Source organism: Paralichthys olivaceus, chromosome 20 (genome assembly GCF_024713975.1).
Source record: "Paralichthys olivaceus isolate ysfri-2021 chromosome 20, ASM2471397v2, whole genome shotgun sequence".
Taxonomy (NCBI): domain Eukaryota; kingdom Metazoa; phylum Chordata; class Actinopteri; order Pleuronectiformes; family Paralichthyidae; genus Paralichthys; species Paralichthys olivaceus.
In genome coordinates this window covers 3,153,352-3,169,852 of record NC_091112.1, presented here as the reverse complement: position 1 = coordinate 3,169,852, position 16,501 = coordinate 3,153,352, and the positions used below count along the sequence as shown (strand labels likewise).

Sequence of the window (16,501 nt, the reverse complement as noted above, 5' to 3'; positions counted from 1 at the left end):
CTGATTTGATGTCAGATGTGTTTTTCCTTTTCCTCATCTCGGAAGTGAAATTAACTTTAGATCAGTTTGTTGTGGGAGCATTTTCTGAATTCTGTTTTGTTGTAACTGGTGCAGTGAGATAATATATGATCACATATGCAGACATGTATCTGCTCAGACACCAGACAACACTCTGCCATTGTTGTCTCATTATTTGTTCTGTGACGTTTCTTTGTTCTCAGGAGGAACGTTGGTGTTTGATGAAGCGGACCTTGAGCTGCAGGCAGAAAACATCCTCATCACAGACGGCGGGCGGCTGCAGATTGGAACAGAGGATGCGCCTTTTCAGCATAAAGCCATCATCACGCTGCACGGAAACCAGCGCTCACCTGAACTTCCTGTTTACGGCACCAAGACGCTGGGTGTCAGAGAGGGAATCCTGGACCTCCATGGTATAAACACACACAAACACATTAGTGTTCAGACACTTCATCTTTTATATATATATGTTGTTTCCAGAAGCAGACACAACACTGACTGAGCTGTTTAAAAAAAAAAATGAATTAGTTAGAATCAGTGACCCAAATGTTCCAAAACCCAGATAACATGTCACAAAGTCCCGTAATGTAAAGATGACGGAGTAATTTGAGTTGTGCGTCCCGCAGCAATGTTAGTATTAGTGACACCTCACGCGCCCCCATAGAAGCAAGTCATTGTTGACAACCTGTTTCTCCAGGTATCCATGTTCCTGTTACCTGGACCCACTTGGCCCAGACTGCCACCAAGGGATCCAACACGTTGACCCTGATGAAGGCGGTGACCTGGAAAACTGGAGACATGATCGTCATCGCCTCAACCGGGGACAGGTAGAGTCTCAAACACATGACGACACATGATTCACCCAATAAAGTTCACTTGTCTCTTGTCTTGTGTTTAAAGCTTTGTGAAGGGCCATGATATTTATTTTATTATACTCTATATCGTCGTTTATCTTTTGTTTCCAGGCACAGTCAGAGAGAAAACGAGGTGAGACACATCGCCTCAGTGTCAGCTGATCAAACGACGCTGACCCTGACCAAACCTCTGGAGTACACTCATCTCGGAGTGACCGTCACGCTGCCGGACGGCTCGGTGATCGAGGGCCGAGCTGAGGTGGGTCTCCTCACCAGGAACGTTGTGGTGCGAGGAGCTGAACACCAGGAGTGGAAGGACAAGATCGAAGCATGTCCCGAAGGCTTCAACACAGGTGCTGAGGCTTTTTATTTTTTTTTCCACAAAAATGTTTTTCACAGTAACTTTCACAATCAGCAGCATTTAGTTTGGATATTTTCCAGTTAGAAACATTCGTTGTTATCAAATCAAATAATGATATTTTAACTGGAACCAGAAAACAGATTTTGCTTAAAAATGATATGTGTTTGTCGATAAATCAGTTTTGTCAGTTATTTCGGCTCTACTTCAGTTTCATAAACAGAAATTTGAAGCTTTTCAAATTCAAGAATTAATTTAAGAGGGATGCGTGTGGGATAACAACAACATTGTCCGTCTTTCTCTTGTGCTGCAGGTGAATTTGCCACTCAAACCTGTTTCCAAGGACGGTTTGGGGAGGAGGTCGGCAGCGATCAGTTTGGAGGCGCCATCATGTTCCACGCACCCGTACCCAATAAGAATCTTGCGATCGGCAGACTCGCACATGTTCAGGTGAAATGTTTTTCCTGCTAAAACTTCTTTACATGCAGCGAATTATATTGATCAGAATACTTTTATTTTTCTTAACATTCAAACATTAACTTTTAAAGTCTTTATGCTCTCGTGCCACAGATCTACAACGCAGGACAGGCCTTCAGGCTGGGACGTTACCCCATCCACTGGCATTTGATGGGAAACGTCGACTACAAGTCGTACGTGAAGGGTTGTGCGATCCATCAGACTTACAACAGGGCCATAACCATCCACAACACTCACCGGCTGCTGGTGGAGCGCAACGTCATCTACGACATCATGGGGGGGGCCTTCTTCATCGAGGACGGCATAGAGACGGAGAACATCCTGCAGTACAACCTGGCTGTGTTCGTCAAACAAAGCACCAGCCTGCTGAACGACGACGTCACTCCCGCCGCCTACTGGGTCACCAATCCCAACAACATCGTCCGCCACAATGCCGCTGCGGGGGGCACCCACTTTGGTTTCTGGTACCGCATGCATGAGCACCCTGACGGCCCGTCCTACGACCCAAACATCTGCCAGAAGAGGGTTCCCCTCGGGGAGTTCTTCAACAACACCGTGCACTCTCAGGGCTGGTTCGGCATCTGGATCTTTGCCGACTACTTCCCCATGAAAAATGGAGGCTGCCGCTCCTCTACCCCCGAACCTGCAGTCTTCAAGTCCCTCACCACCTGGAACTGTGAGAAGGGTGCTGAGTGGGTCAACGTGGGCGCCGTGCAGTTCAGTGACTTCCGCATGGCCAACAATGAGAAAGCCGGCATTGAAGCCAAGCGGATCATGCGATGGGCAGTGTCTGCTTTTGGAGAAGATGGAGGGGCGACAGTGTCCAACAGCACCATTGTGGGTCATGTGGATGAGCTCGGAATGGGAAGCAATTACTGCACGCACCGAGGTGTCATCACGCCATTTGACGACGGCATGAGTGTCCTTAACACCAAGTTCATCAACTTTGACCGCAGCTCCTGTGCCGCCATCGGAGTAACCAAAATCGACGGGACATGTGCGGATCGCTGTGGCGGCTGGAGCGTCAACTTTAAAGGCATCCAATATTTTAACTCACCCAACAAGGCCAGCTTCAGATGGGAGCACGAGGTGCAGCTGCAGGACACTGACGGCTCCCTCACAGGTCTGTTTTTATTCTCTTTGTGCAAACTTACAGAAAATGATTCTACTCCTTCCCAGCATGTCTGTGACTGTATGTTTGAGCTTAAGTTAATCATACAGCAAATCATTTGGACTTAATTCAGTAACAGATTAATAAAAGTTTTGTTCTCTAGATGTCTTAATAAATGATCTCACGTGCTGTTTACTCCCATCACGACCATGCGTCTCTTCCAGGAACCATCAACCAGAAAGTCGTTCCCATGAGCCCCTTGCTGGACCCTGCTCACTGCACCCAGAGTGCCGAGTGGAGCGTGGGGTTCCCCGGTGCAGTGTGCGACCACACCGTCCAGTTCCATCGCTTGGCATTCAACAATCCCACGCCCACCTCTCTGAAGGCCAAGGACGCCATCTTCACGAACTCACACGGTATTGAAACCCACAGGAGCGGTGACTTACTATATCTGTTATCTTTGTTGACCCCTGCTGGTGGTTTGTGAAAACTGCAGTAAATGTGTGCGCTCACTATTACAGGCACCAGTGTGGTCCCCTATCTGAAGAAGAGAATGACTCATAAGCTCGGCTGGATGGCTCTGCTGCCGTCCCAGCAAACATACAACTTTTACTTCGATAACATGGACCAAATCACCAACATCACGTATCAGTCCAAATTCTACGGCTTCAAGGTGATGAAACATCCAAGTTCCTATGAGTTCCGTCAACACGCATCACGTCTTTCTGCCGACTTACACTTCCATATCTTCTCGTACGTCTCCCCACAGGCTGATCAATATCTGATCATCAACCACAACTTCACCCAGAGTCCGGACAGCTTCCATATAATCGATAGGAGGAACGGATCAACGGCGCCGCTGAGCTTCGGCAACAACAGCAACGGAGACTGGTACTTCGATGAAAGCTCCAACAACCTCTACTATTTGGGTACAGTGCTCATTTTAAACATCGAGTCATCACGTAACACTATCATTAGAAATATTCACTGATTTGTATGTTGACAAATGCATCGTGCAGGATATAAAGACACAAGTTATTGTTTTAATTAGCAGTGTTGTCGTTGTTAATTAACAGATCAGGCATCTTTGCTCTTTCCTCTCAGTGTCCGGCAAGAAGAGCGGCCGCAGGCGTCGTAACAGCGTTGACCGCTCCATGCTTGATGTGGCGGTCAACTTTGCCGTCTACCGCTGCTTCTACCCCAACTGCATCCCACCGACTCCAGCGCCTCCAGCCACACTGGCCCCCCTGCCCACCGGCCGGCCGGACGACTTCATGTATGTTTAACCCCCTCTTGAACTTTTATAAATGATGAAGCCATCAGACATTCTCAGCACCAGGTTGAAGCATCTCATGTGATCTGAAAAAGGTTTTTTACGATAATATAGAGTCACTGAAAACCTTTTTATCGCTGGAGCAGTTAAAAACTTCTTTAAATTTCGCTGATTGTGTTGACAGTGGTTTGGTCTCTGTTGTGTGACACGTTGCGTCTCTGTGTGTGTTTCTCTCCAGTCGATGGTCAAACGCCTCCTTCTGGGGAAGTTCAGCTGAAAATAACTTCACCGCACCAGCAGATGGCGCTGATGTGGTCATCCCAGCAGGTAAATATACATCCAGAGGAAAACAAAATTCATTTTCTATAAACCAAAAGAAAAGACAACTGCTGAAGAGATGTTCATCGTTTCATCCACCTGAGCAGTTTAATGTCAGGATGTCCTTCTCAGGGACGCAGGGACATACGATTGACCTTTAAACCCACTTTCAGTCTTGTCTGGCGATAAGTTTGACGAGTCAGTGACTGGGAATTCAAGTGACTCTCTAAAATAAGTTTGTTTGAGGCAGCTCTCATGCTCGTATTGTTGACGTCACTCCACAGGGAAGTGGGTGGTTCTGGACAGCGACACTCCGAAACTCAACAAGCTGACGGTCATCGGGGTTCTCGAGATCCCCGACAGCATGAACAGCTCGTCCACCAGAACTTCTCGATCCACACCAGTGTACAGCACCTTGGTGATCGACGCCGTCTACATCTCCATCCAGGTCGGTGTCATCAATAATCTTTATTTCTGATCTAACGCCTAATGTGCAAGTTCCTGGAGGCCTTTGTGTTTCCTGTTTGGAGAGTTTCATGTGCCTGTAGCAGCAGAAGACGCTTTAGTTGATATCCAGGTGCAGAACAAGTACCAGGTTCACCATGACTTAGAAGGAAAGGGAGAGAGCGCCACCTACAGTGCAGTCAAAACGTGTGTTCAGCGAGGTGACGTCTGCTGCTGTTTCAGGGGGGGCGGCTGATCGCTGGATGGGACGACAAACCATTCAGAGGGGAGCTGCACTTTAAACTGAGAGGGAACCACCGCACTCCAGACTGGCCTCTGCCCAACGGACCCAACCAGGGATCCAAAGTCCTGGGTAAGAAATCAGCATCAGGACCAACTTCTCACCTGAACTAACAGAAACTCTGATCGAGCTTTGTTAAAAATATGTGCATCACACATTTATAAATACCTGTAATTGTCGATCATTTAAAAAAGGTTTATTAACGTGTCGGAGCTGACTGTGTTTATCCTGCATCAGGTGTGTTTGGAACACTGGAGCTTTATGGACAACCTCATAATGTTTATCACACAAAACTCGCCGCCACTGCGTCGGCTGGATCCAACACGCTGACACTGTCGCAGTCCGTCGACTGGCAGGTCTGTGTGCTTTCATAAGAGAGAATTCAATCACAGTTTAATCTCTTTTTAATGTGTTGTGATTTATTCACACGTGTTCCTCTGTGTCCCTCTGCAGGTCGGAGACGAGGTTCTCATCTCCACCACCAGCTACAGCGCCTGGGAGACGGAAAAACGTCACATCAGCGCCGTGTCACCAGACGGACGCACCCTGACCCTGAACAACTCTTTGACCCACACTCACATCGGTCAGAGAGCGCTACACAAACTGATAACCTGTCATTTACATGTTTATTGGTTGCAGACTAAACTTTATTTGAAATAGTAAAACCAAAACACACAAATACCAAACAAGTAGCTGAGCAGTGTTTATTTTAATAAATCTTATTTACTTACATTTGTAGATTTAGCTGCCTCCATATTTCCACTGGATTTAATCAACATCTCTTTGTGAGGGCTCTGATTTCATAGATTTGTATTTTTATTAGATTTCATTGAAACAAGCTGAACTGTTTTTAAAACATTAAAATACTGACTCTGTGTTTATCATCTCTGCACAGGTGAGACTCACTCAGTCTCAGGAACATCTCGCTCCTACACTCTGGCTGCTGACGTCGGCCTCCTGACCCGAAACATCAAGATCATCGGTCAGGAGTACCCGGACATGATGAAGGACTCGTTTGGGGCCAGACTGCTGGTTGGTACTTACTCCTGGGCTGGAATCGACTATAAAGGTCCGTAAAAACATTTATAGATTATATATATAGATGCAGTTTTTGGATTTTTTAAATCTTATTAAATTTATATTTTTCTTCCTGAAGGCAAAGCTCAGATCAGGAATGTAGAGTTCTTCCGCTCGGGTCAGGAAGGATGGACCGACTCCACCGACCCTCGCTACTCAGTGTCCTTCCTGAACCTGGGGAAGGTAGAGCAGCACGCACACACACACACACACACACACACACACACACACACACACACACACACACACACACACAGGATGTTACACCTTGTTAAGCCCTGTGAGACAAATTGTTATTTGTGAATATGGGCTTTACAAATAAAACTGAATTGATTGATTGATATGAAAAACGAATGTTGTTTCTGTCTGTGTTTAAAGGTTACAGGAAATGACTCGTACATTCAGGGTTGTGCGTTCCACGACGGCTTCTCTCCGGCCATCGGAGTCTTTGAGACAGAGGAGCTGAACGTTGACGATAACATCGTCCACCACACGGTCGGAGAAGGTGAATGATATGTTACCGAATACAGTTTATAGCACTTACACTCAACATGACGCCAGGAGCTTTTTAACACGTCTTCGTTTGCAGCAATCAGAATCTGGGGGAATAAGATAACAGTGAGGAGGAACCTGGTGACCATGTCGCTGTGGCCCGGATCCTACCAGGACCGAGAGGAGCCCTTCAACTTCGAATGGAGCGCCGCCATCGAGGTGCGTCTTCTCAGAATATAAGAAAAAACATTTTTTTTAAAGTGTTTTCCTGTTTTTTTTGACCTGGTCTTTATTTTCTCGCAGGTCAACAAGGGGACAAATGTCGTGCTGCAGTACAACATCGTGGCGGGTTACGAGAGGGTGGCGTACCGCATCGACGGGGAACCGTGTCCAGGTAACAGCTCACAGATGTTTCACACCACGGTGTCTGTGCTGGCTTTGTGAATTCAGCTTCTCATCGATCAGTAAAAACCATCATGCCAGTTTTTATTCCAGCTGATTTACTCTCTTCCGCCTGCGCAGGAAACGTGAATGACAATGAGAAGTGGCTTCACAATGAGGCTCACGGCGGTTTGTACGGAGTTTATCTGAACAAAGACGGTCTGCCCGGCTGCAGCTTCATCCAGGGCTTCTTCATCTGGAGGAGCTATGACTACGCCATCTACTTCCAGGTTTGAACAGTGAACGTCCGCTGTGTGATTTATGCGTCCAGAGACAATCTTCTGAAGCGTGGATCCTCCTCATCGTCCTCTTCTCCCTCTCTTCCTCACAGACCATCATGAATGTCGTTATTTCCAACGTGACCCTGGTGGACAACGGGATGGGCATCATGCCGCTCATCTTTGCTCCTCCCTCCGTCTCCCACGTGTACGCAGATAAAATGGCCCAAGTCCAGGTGAGAGTTTGTTTTTCTTGCATTTGTTTCTCTGCATCATTTAAAAGATTTGTTGTGACAAGTCCGCATGTTGCTCTTTTTCCCAGAATGCTTTGATTGTCGGGAGCAGCCCGAACTTCAACTGCTCGGACACTTTGCCCGTCAGTGACTACAACATCGCCAACAGTGAATCACATCGAGCTCCCAGGCCTCTCAAAGGTGCAGTGTGACAAAACACACAACTGTTCAAACTGTTCGAAAGGTTTCTACAGACGTTGAAAAGTCTTGAATGAACTTTGTATATCATCATCTTCTTCTACCTTCATGACTCTGCGCAGGTGGAAGATCTGGAGTCTGTTGGCCAACGTTTGGATCTTCACACAACAAAGCTCCACTGAAGCCGCACGACATCAACAACAACTACAACGCCATCAAAGGGCTGATGACGGTCAAAGGTTCGCAGTCGTTTTCAAATCATTTATGTGTGTGATCACGTGCTGCTTCAGTCGTCTGTTTTCTCTCCTTTCAGACTCAATGTTTGTCAATTTCCGAAACGTCTGCTCCGGTGAGACGAACTTCATGTTCATGACCAACCCGAACAACGAGGACCTGCAGCACCCGGTGCAGGTTTCAGGCATTCAGATGATTGACAGCACAGAGAACGCCAAGGTTTTCATTCACAGGGCAAATCTCGGGTAAATGAGAATTATTTTATGCAGCATGTTTTCAGGGGGGTCCATCCCACTCTCATGAACATGATATCTCAAGAACACTGTGAGGGAATTATACACACAGACACAGAAAATGTTTTATGATCAGTATCACGGAAAACTGTTTTTAATTTGAGCATAAAAGTGTTTTGACGCTAGCTGCACTTAGCAACGAGCAGTAAGATGTATGAGTAAATGCTAAATTATCATTAAAATAGGTTTATCAAGTTCACTGTTACATTAATATGTGATTTAAACTGATGAACCCGTTTTAACAAAGTATTACAGACAATCGGATCACCACTGTGTGTGTGTGTGTGTCTCAGTAAAGTGAACCCCTCGGACTGTGTGGACATGGAGTGCGATGCCAAGAAGAAGAGCCTGCTGAAGGACCTGGACGGCTCGTTCCTGGGGAAGGTGGGAGCCGTGGTGCCTCACTCTGAGTTTGCGTGGGGAGGGGATCCCCGGAGAGGACTGGGTGACTACCGCATCCCCACGGTCATGCTCACGTACCTCAACGGCAGCCGCATCCCTGTGAACCAGATCGCTCCCAACAAAGGTAACGGAAAATGAAAATGCAAATCCAAATTAAACTCCTCGACTAGACGTCAGCTGGGAAGAGAAAATGTTTTAGAAAATAATCTAGTTTCTAAAATGTTCATTTGTCGTCAGGTGTCATGAGGAAAGACTGTGAGTACATGAGCACCTGGCAGAGCTACAAGTGTTCAGGGCTGAACTACAAGATGCTGGTGATTGAGAGTCTTGACGCCGACACAGAGACCAGACGTCTGTCCCCCGTCGCCGTGCTCGGAGGCGGATATCTGGATCTCCTCAACGGTCGGAGCAAAATCTCAGTGATCTCTCTAAAATCAGTAAAAAAGAAACAGGGAGAATGTGTCTTACGTTCGGTTGTGTGTCCGTCTGTGTTGCAGGCCCTCAGGATCAGGGCTGGTGTTCTGGCTACACCTGCCAGAAGAGAGTGTCGCTCTTCCACAGCATCGTGGCCACTGGTCACTCCTTCGACGTCTTCTTCTCCAGCGTCAGCCCCCAGAAGCTTCGCCTCATGTTGCTCAACGCAGATCCAACCGAGGTCAGAGAGCACAGCACATTGAACATTTTCTCCTTTGTATTTGTGTTTTCTTTTTATTGACACTTAGAAAATCGACTCTTTTTTCATTTGTGTATTCATACAACTCCTTCAGTCAGTTTATCTCAAATCAGGATCTAAGTTTTTTTTGTTCTTCACTCTGTGCAGAGCGTCCTGGTGTCAGTCTTCTACTCCAAACCTCAGCGCTTGGATGTGTACGTCGACAACAAGCTCGTGGCTCCAACTAACGCCAAGTGGAACGCTGAAAACACCGACTACACCCTGAAGAAACCCATCTCCGCAGGTACGAGCTGTTCACACACAGATAATGTGACTGAATCATTTCCAGCGGTGAAGACAAACAGTGTCTTTTCATTGTTTTTTTTATTTGTGTGTAATTACTTTTCATCTCTTCAGGTCAATACGTCCCTCAGCTCAACGCCACCGAAGGCTCCAACTACTTTGACGCAGATTACAAGATGCTGAAGGTCGTACTGAAAGGCTCCAAACCGGCTGAGATCCGAACTTCCCCGGTTCTCTTCCTCTCCTTTGAGCTGCCCGCCATTACTAATGACGAGTTCTTCGGAGACAGTCTGATCCAGAACCTCGCCACCTTCCTCAAAGTTCCTCCAAACATGATCCGGATCACAAACATCATCCGAGAGGGCTCCCGGCGCAGGAAGAGGTCAACTGGCCTGAAGGTGGAGGTGGAGATCAGGAAACCTCCTGTCCAGCAAACCACCAACAGCACCAATGGTTCGTTTCCAGACAGTTTCCACAGTTTCCACAAAACCAACTGAAGATTCAAAATTCAAGTCTCAAAGTTTGATGCACTTACCTGACATGAACGTTCTTCCTCATGCTCCTGTCCTCTGCTGTCGTCTGTGTGGTCTCAGATGAGGAGGACTTTAAGCTGCTGAAGAACATCGCTGATGATATCGGCCAAGCTGCAGTTTCCGGAAACCTCAGTGGGTCCATCGGCTTTAACGTCTCCTCGGTGGGCGTCGTCCCTCCTCCGCCTCCATCATCTGACCCCGACTGGAATAAGGTGAAGCTCAAGTAACAAATCTACAATGAAATAAATCTCTGTTTGGATAAACGTCTTCTCACTGCTCCGTCTCTGCTTTAAATCTCAGGAGGCCACAAAGGAAGTGACGAGGAAAGAGCCTGAGGTGAGTTACGTGTCCACCGTCAACGACCTGCTCCTGATGATGGACCCGATCGCCGGGCAGTTCGTGGGTCCTCTGCTCCAGCAGCCCAGTCTGATGGCCGTGGACGAGGAGGTGAGGACCTGAGACGTCGATCTCACTGAGCAGCTGCTGTTAAATCTGATGCTGTGACTTAAACACAGATATTGTAAATCTTGTAAGTGCTGACGTGTGTTGTCGTCTGCAGGGAAACTGTATCTCTGTGGGAGTGACGACTCTCAGCGTTACAGCCAGTCTGAAGAACGCAAGTGGAAACAGGGTGGACGGACTTGAAGGCAACACCACCATCCTGTTCAGCTCCTGCTGGGCCAACTTCACCGACCTGTCCATCGTCAACAGCGGTGCGTTTACTTCCGGAATTTTAAAAACTGTCCTTGACTGTTTTTTTTTTGTTTGTTTTGGTTGTTTTAAAGAAAACGCCTCCTCTTTAATTCCTCCTGCAGGCGAGAACCTGACGATGGTCTTCACCCTGAAGGAGTGGGGCGCTCAGTCACGTGCCTTCTCTGTCAAGGAAACTCCGACCACTCAGACCCCGACAGTCAGCAACAACGCCACCACGCCAACAACCGGCACCACAACAACCGGCAGCACAACAACCGAACAGACCACCACAGACGGCAGCATCTTCAGCTCCAGCCCCACCGTGTCTGCCGGCAGCCTGTGCCTGGTCAGCGTCATCTACGCCGTGGCATGCTGCTCCGAGGGGACGCCCATATGTTAGAGAGAGAGAGAGAGAGAGAGAGAGGGCTGCTCAGCTAACAGGGTTTGATGAAGGGAAACTCACTTTAACATGAAGATGTTTTCTTTTTTTATAATGAGATTTAAACAGAATGATCACATGATTGGTTGACGTGAGGTAAAATCTAAAATTTAGGGGTAAACAAGCAAATATGAAGGCATCTTTATTTTTTATCTGTACCTGACAATCCTTATTTTATTACCTGTTTTTTTTAAGGGGGGGTGATTTCTCTTCAGTATATATGAGTGTGTGTTTTATGTGACAAAAAAAAAAAAAGGTGTAAGATCCATATAACGTTTCTCTTTTAAAACAAGTGCAATAGTTCTGACCTGAGTCACAAACAAGCTGAAGGAAGACGTGAAGTCTGCATTTTGTTTACGATTTTTTAAAAACTATTTTCTTTTCAATAAAATCAAATTTTCCTCGTTAAACACGTGTGTGTGTGTGTGTGTGTGTGTGATACCTCAGTGTCTTTGTTGCTCTGCTCACAACCACACAGATGCAGCTCGGCTCTTCTCTGCTTTGTCAGAAATATGACATTTAAACAAATCATTTATTTATTGAATCGTTGATTTAATTATGAATTTAATTGCTTATTGATTTCTTGAAAGCATGACGTTATCCATCAGGATTCGTTTCGTCACTAGTTGTGACGTAACTTCCGTGTTTGTTGATTAATTATTTTTTTAATGCAGACTCTGTCCATGGTGCTGAAGGACGCCGATTGGCTGCTCGTCGTGTCCTCTCGTTGCTCTGTCCTCCACTAGAGGACGCGAGACACCGCAGGAAATCCACCGTCTCTGTTCAGAGGCTTCAAACTTCTGCAGAACAGTCACAACAACTACAACAATCACCGAGGGATCGACGTGATTCTTAGTTTTTTTTTGCAGAAGCTGCTTTTCTTGCAGAAACATAAAGAGTCCGCAGCTGCACCATGATGCGCGTCTTTTGAGCAGCACATCTGCCTCCTCCAGCTGAGGAGGAGGAGGGAGGAGGAGGGAGGAGGTGACAGAGGAACAATTAGTTTTACAGCCTTAATTTGCGTCCTCCATTTAGCCCGAACGATAACAGCACAATGTGGGCGTGTTCTCGGCCCCTTTTCTTTTAAAACTTTCGCACCGCCTGCGCCCCCGGAGCTGTGCGCACTGTGCGCATGCAGAGTGGATGAGTCGGTCCCCCGCAGGCCACAGCTCAGGCTCCGGCTCGGATCCAGCGCACAGAGCGGGAGCATGGATCTCCTCCACTGGTCGTGTCTCTGCGGGGCTCTGCTGCTCGTGTGGGAGACCCCCCGCGTTCAGCCCCTGGCTATCTTCCCCCCCGCTGCGCAGAAGAGCAGCAAAGTCACGAAGATCTTTGACGGACAAGAGGCGTCCAAGTATTTCAAGGAGTTTTACGCGCCGCCGCCGCCGCCGTCCATCGACAGACACAACAAAGCGACGAACAAAGATTTGATCGAGCCTCACGACTACATGTTGTCTATTTACAAAACTTTCTCCACGGCGGAGAAACTGGGGCTGAACGCGAGTTTCTTTCGATCCTCAAAAGCCGCAAACACCATTGCAAGTTTTGTGGACAGTGGACAAGGTACGTGGAGCTCTACTGTACACGTGTGTGTGTGTAGATGTTTATTTCTAGTGCTTTTACATGCAGGAGAAAACAAAACGGTCTGAATCAGGTTAGCAGACAGATGTGGGCCACTTGATCCGGATTATCTGGCCTTCTTCTTCTGGCCCAAATACCATAAAACAAACTTGGGCCTTTCTTGGGGCAAACAAGCTGAGCTCCAGGCAAAGAGAAATCTGGATGGGAAGCTAAATGTGGTAAATAGTGAATATGGCTGAAATAGGCTGACCACCTCTGGGTGACATGAGGTGTTGCTCTGGTTCACTTGTGGTCCAGATCTGGCAAACCGGGGTTTGTGGACTGGAGGTGCGGGCCAAGTCTGGGCCAAACTATTTGACTACGCAGGAGTAAATGAAAAGGGACAATTCAACCAGTGAGTGACAGAGTTGGTGAATGGTTAAATAAAAAGACGTGAAAATTAAGAACGCTTATGAGCCAGGAAACTAAAAATGATTGAATAATTAGTCTTAAACATTCCGAGTTGGAAGAAAAACAAGTTCCCCTGGTGTGACACATGGTTCCATATTTTGAGAAACTCAGGCTTTCAAAGTGCAAAATGTCCATCAGCTCCTTCAAGCACGTCTCAAATGTCAAAGTCAGATTTCCACGGTTTCAAAAAAGACATCTTTGTACCAACAAGCAGGCGATGGGATCTAAACTGTGGAAAACCCAGGTGAAGCAGTTCCAGGATCAGATGCTAAATTGCCTCTAAAGACAGACAGTGGAGCACCACTGGAAAGTTATGAAGTTTTGGACGTGTCCAGAAATGATGGACACTCTCTCAGCTCTCAGTGTGTGTGTGTGTGTGTGTGTGTGCGTGTTTGCTGGCAGTGCCGTCCTAACACCCATGACTCAGTGTTTCTCCCAGATTAATTCAGTGCAGACAATAGTGGGATTTTTTCCTGTCAGATTCTGTGGTATGCACATCATCTCCGTGAGAATGCGTCTGACCCTGCCGTTTTTTAATGCTTTCCACAGATGACCTCCCACTCTCCCCTCTGAGGAGACAGCAGTATCTGTTCGATGTCTCAACCCTCTCCGAAAAAGCAGAGGTGCTGGGAGCCGAGCTCAGGATATACACCAAAGTGTCTGGGAATTTCAGGATATCCGAGACAGACCCTGTCGACATCCAGCTCCTCTCCTGCCACGACCAGCAGCTGCTCAACTCCAGAACGCTGGACCTGCAGGATTCCCACAGGCCGAAATGGGAGGTGTTGGACGTGTGGGAAATTTTCAAAGAGCGCCAGCACCTGAGCCCAGGGAAGCCCTTCTGTCTGGAGCTCAGGGCCATGCTGGACAACCCCGAGAGGGAGCTGGACCTGCACCTTCTGGGTTTGCACAGGCACAGCCGGCCGCAGCAGAAGAAGGCCATCCTGGTGGTGTTCACCCGGTCGAAGAAGAGGCAGACGCTCTTCAGTGAGAGGAGGGAAGGGAGGGCGCTGCTGGGCCTGGAGAGGAAGGCCAAAGAGAGGGGCTCCGGCATCAAGGCCAGCAGGAGGAGGAGGACGGCTGCGTCCAAAACCCGCCACGGGAAAAGACACGGAAAAAAGTCAAAATCCAGGTGCAGCAAGAAGCCGCTGCACGTCAACTTCAGAGATCTGGGCTGGGACGACTGGATCATCGCCCCGCTGGATTACGAGGCGTATCACTGCGAGGGAGTTTGTGACTTCCCCCTGCGCTCCCACCTGGAGCCCACCAACCACGCCATCATCCAGACTCTGATGAATTCAATGAACCCCAGCAACATGCCGCCCAGCTGCTGCGCCCCCTCCAAACTCAGCCCCATCAGCATCCTCTACATCGACTCAGGAAACAACGTGGTCTACAAGCAGTACGAGGACATGGTCGTGGAGTCTTGTGGCTGCAGGTAGTGGAGCCGACGGGCGATTCACCTTGACCGGTCTCCTGTTCGTCTCCGGTTGGTGGGAATCGAACGGCATCACAGTCTGTGCGGTGGCCAGGCCGCACCTGAAAGAAGCAGAACTTAACAACGTGGAGACTCAAAGAAAAACTCGTGATGCATCTTTTAAAAACCAGTCGTGCTTAATACCTCAAACATTTTGGTTTTTCTTTATGTTCCTGTCTTAGGAAACACAAAGTCGACTTTTCAAGGAGAAAAGTCTCAAATAATTACCGTCCAGATTTAAATCTCAACTGAATGAAAGACGAGAATAATTTCCCAAAATGCTTAGATTTCTTTAAATAAGTCACATTAGCTGAAACAAAGGAAACTGCTCTTACAAAACTATGCAAGGAATTTTTACTTTTCTGCCCATAGGACATTAGCACTACCTTTAAATTGCTAGTACTATGTAAAAAAAAAATCACTAATATGGGTATGCAATACATGGATTTATGAATTAGAACCATCGTAATTATAATTCACACAATATGTGTCAGAATATATGAAGTAAATACAACTAAAACCTCAAATATGGTGAAAAATCCTTTTACACATTACGTTCAAACAGATTTACAACATTTAGGACCGAGATAAATTGACTGATGAGACTTTTGCAGCCAACGTTTTAAAATAAACTTCAGATCAACAGCTTTTCTCCCATAACGGACGTCATTGAGTGACGTCTCCGCCGAGATTTAAAAGCCGATTTCACGCACCTGACGCGGCCTCTGACTCAGGGAACGTCCTGGATAAAACCTCCGTCAGAACATTTCCACCGCAGGGTTTCTCACCAGGTTACTTATCATCTTTTTATTTTTTTTTCCTCTTTTTGTGAAGGAGATACATAATTTTGTCTGTAATGCACTGATGTTCAAAAAGGTACCATGTGTAAATATTTGATATGGAAGAAAATAATTTATGTTCTATGAATAAGTTATTGCTTTTTTATTGTCCGCTTTGTTCCGTTACAACTTCCAGATGGCATGAGTCACACATCTGGATGTTCAGGTTCAAATAAACACATGTGGGTAATGTTTTTGTAACCAAACGTGACAGCTATGTTCTGCTCACAGACTGTGAAATATTAGAGTCTTATCAGTGTTGTCCATGTTCTTATAAACAGGAAGTAATTCATCGCCAAAGGAAAAATAACGTTGCTTGTGTTTGGCGAACACGTTTCTAGGCTGTGCTGTTGTTTTAAACATTAGAAGCACATTTTAACCCTTTTCATTTTTTGTTTTGTTTTATGGTCTGGAATCTGAAAATAATATATTATACTGATTGATGCAGAAAGATGGATGAATGATTATGTGTCATGTTTAGATTTGATGTGATCGTCTCTGTGCTATCCAGTGTCAAACAACGTGACACGTTATTACAGCAGAAAAGTAAATTAGTAACTTTTTTTTCAGAGTAAAAATCACCTTTTTTAATTGTTTAACCAAAATAATCTATTCTTATAAACTGTAAAAAAAAAAAATAGAATAATGGAAAAATTAAAAATGTTTTGAGCCTTATTTTCTTGTTGCAGTCTCAAATTTTATCGATCCTGCTCCTTGGTGCGACACTTCAACATTTCCCCATCTGGTTACGCTGATGCTAGCTGAGGTTAGCATGCGAAGAACGAGCTCGTC

At 46.6% G+C, this 16,501-nt stretch overlaps 2 protein-coding genes across 3 annotated transcripts in view; both read left to right on the top strand.

Moving 5' to 3' along the window:
- The window catches only part of pkhd1l1.1 (PKHD1 like 1, tandem duplicate 1), a 30,309-nt gene extending 18,537 nt beyond the window's left edge, over positions 1-11,772 (top strand). For both annotated transcript variants that reach the window (XM_069516626.1, XM_069516627.1), the window contains 33 exons: positions 222-431; positions 716-845; positions 984-1,225; positions 1,544-1,680; positions 1,801-2,830; positions 3,043-3,234; positions 3,340-3,491; positions 3,588-3,747; positions 3,923-4,094; positions 4,330-4,418; positions 4,694-4,857; positions 5,097-5,226; positions 5,392-5,510; positions 5,608-5,737; positions 6,050-6,223; positions 6,311-6,414; positions 6,610-6,736; positions 6,821-6,942; positions 7,027-7,117; positions 7,246-7,394; positions 7,496-7,618; positions 7,705-7,816; positions 7,936-8,052; positions 8,127-8,292; positions 8,634-8,866; positions 8,980-9,144; positions 9,240-9,397; positions 9,563-9,698; positions 9,812-10,150; positions 10,291-10,442; positions 10,531-10,677; positions 10,790-10,943; positions 11,046-11,772. In XM_069516626.1, coding sequence (XP_069372727.1) covers positions 222-431; positions 716-845; positions 984-1,225; positions 1,544-1,680; positions 1,801-2,830; positions 3,043-3,234; positions 3,340-3,491; positions 3,588-3,747; positions 3,923-4,094; positions 4,330-4,418; positions 4,694-4,857; positions 5,097-5,226; positions 5,392-5,510; positions 5,608-5,737; positions 6,050-6,223; positions 6,311-6,414; positions 6,610-6,736; positions 6,821-6,942; positions 7,027-7,117; positions 7,246-7,394; positions 7,496-7,618; positions 7,705-7,816; positions 7,936-8,052; positions 8,127-8,292; positions 8,634-8,866; positions 8,980-9,144; positions 9,240-9,397; positions 9,563-9,698; positions 9,812-10,150; positions 10,291-10,442; positions 10,531-10,677; positions 10,790-10,943; positions 11,046-11,323 — 6,104 coding nt within the window. In that variant the 3' untranslated portion in view covers positions 11,324-11,772. The remainder of the gene's footprint in view (positions 1-221; positions 432-715; positions 846-983; positions 1,226-1,543; positions 1,681-1,800; positions 2,831-3,042; positions 3,235-3,339; positions 3,492-3,587; positions 3,748-3,922; positions 4,095-4,329; positions 4,419-4,693; positions 4,858-5,096; positions 5,227-5,391; positions 5,511-5,607; positions 5,738-6,049; positions 6,224-6,310; positions 6,415-6,609; positions 6,737-6,820; positions 6,943-7,026; positions 7,118-7,245; positions 7,395-7,495; positions 7,619-7,704; positions 7,817-7,935; positions 8,053-8,126; positions 8,293-8,633; positions 8,867-8,979; positions 9,145-9,239; positions 9,398-9,562; positions 9,699-9,811; positions 10,151-10,290; positions 10,443-10,530; positions 10,678-10,789; positions 10,944-11,045) is intronic.
- Positions 11,773-12,125: 353 nt separating this feature from the next.
- On the top strand, positions 12,126-16,384 carry gdf6b (growth differentiation factor 6b). The gene is made up of 2 exons (XM_020109060.2): positions 12,126-12,925; positions 13,943-16,384. Exons 1-2 carry the CDS (start codon positions 12,571-12,573, stop codon positions 14,833-14,835), a joined length of 1,248 nt encoding a protein of 415 aa, XP_019964619.2. The 5' UTR covers positions 12,126-12,570; the 3' UTR covers positions 14,836-16,384.
- Positions 16,385-16,501: the final 117 nt, after the last annotated feature.

Coding starts and splice junctions, on each gene's coding strand:
- gdf6b (XM_020109060.2), top strand. CDS start 12,571: ATGGATCTCCTCCACTGGTCGTGTCTCTGCGGGGCTCTGCTGCTCGTG. Junction 12,926..13,942: donor TTTTGTGGACAGTGGACAAG/GTACGTGGAGCT, acceptor TGCTTTCCACAG/ATGACCTCCCACTCTCCCCT.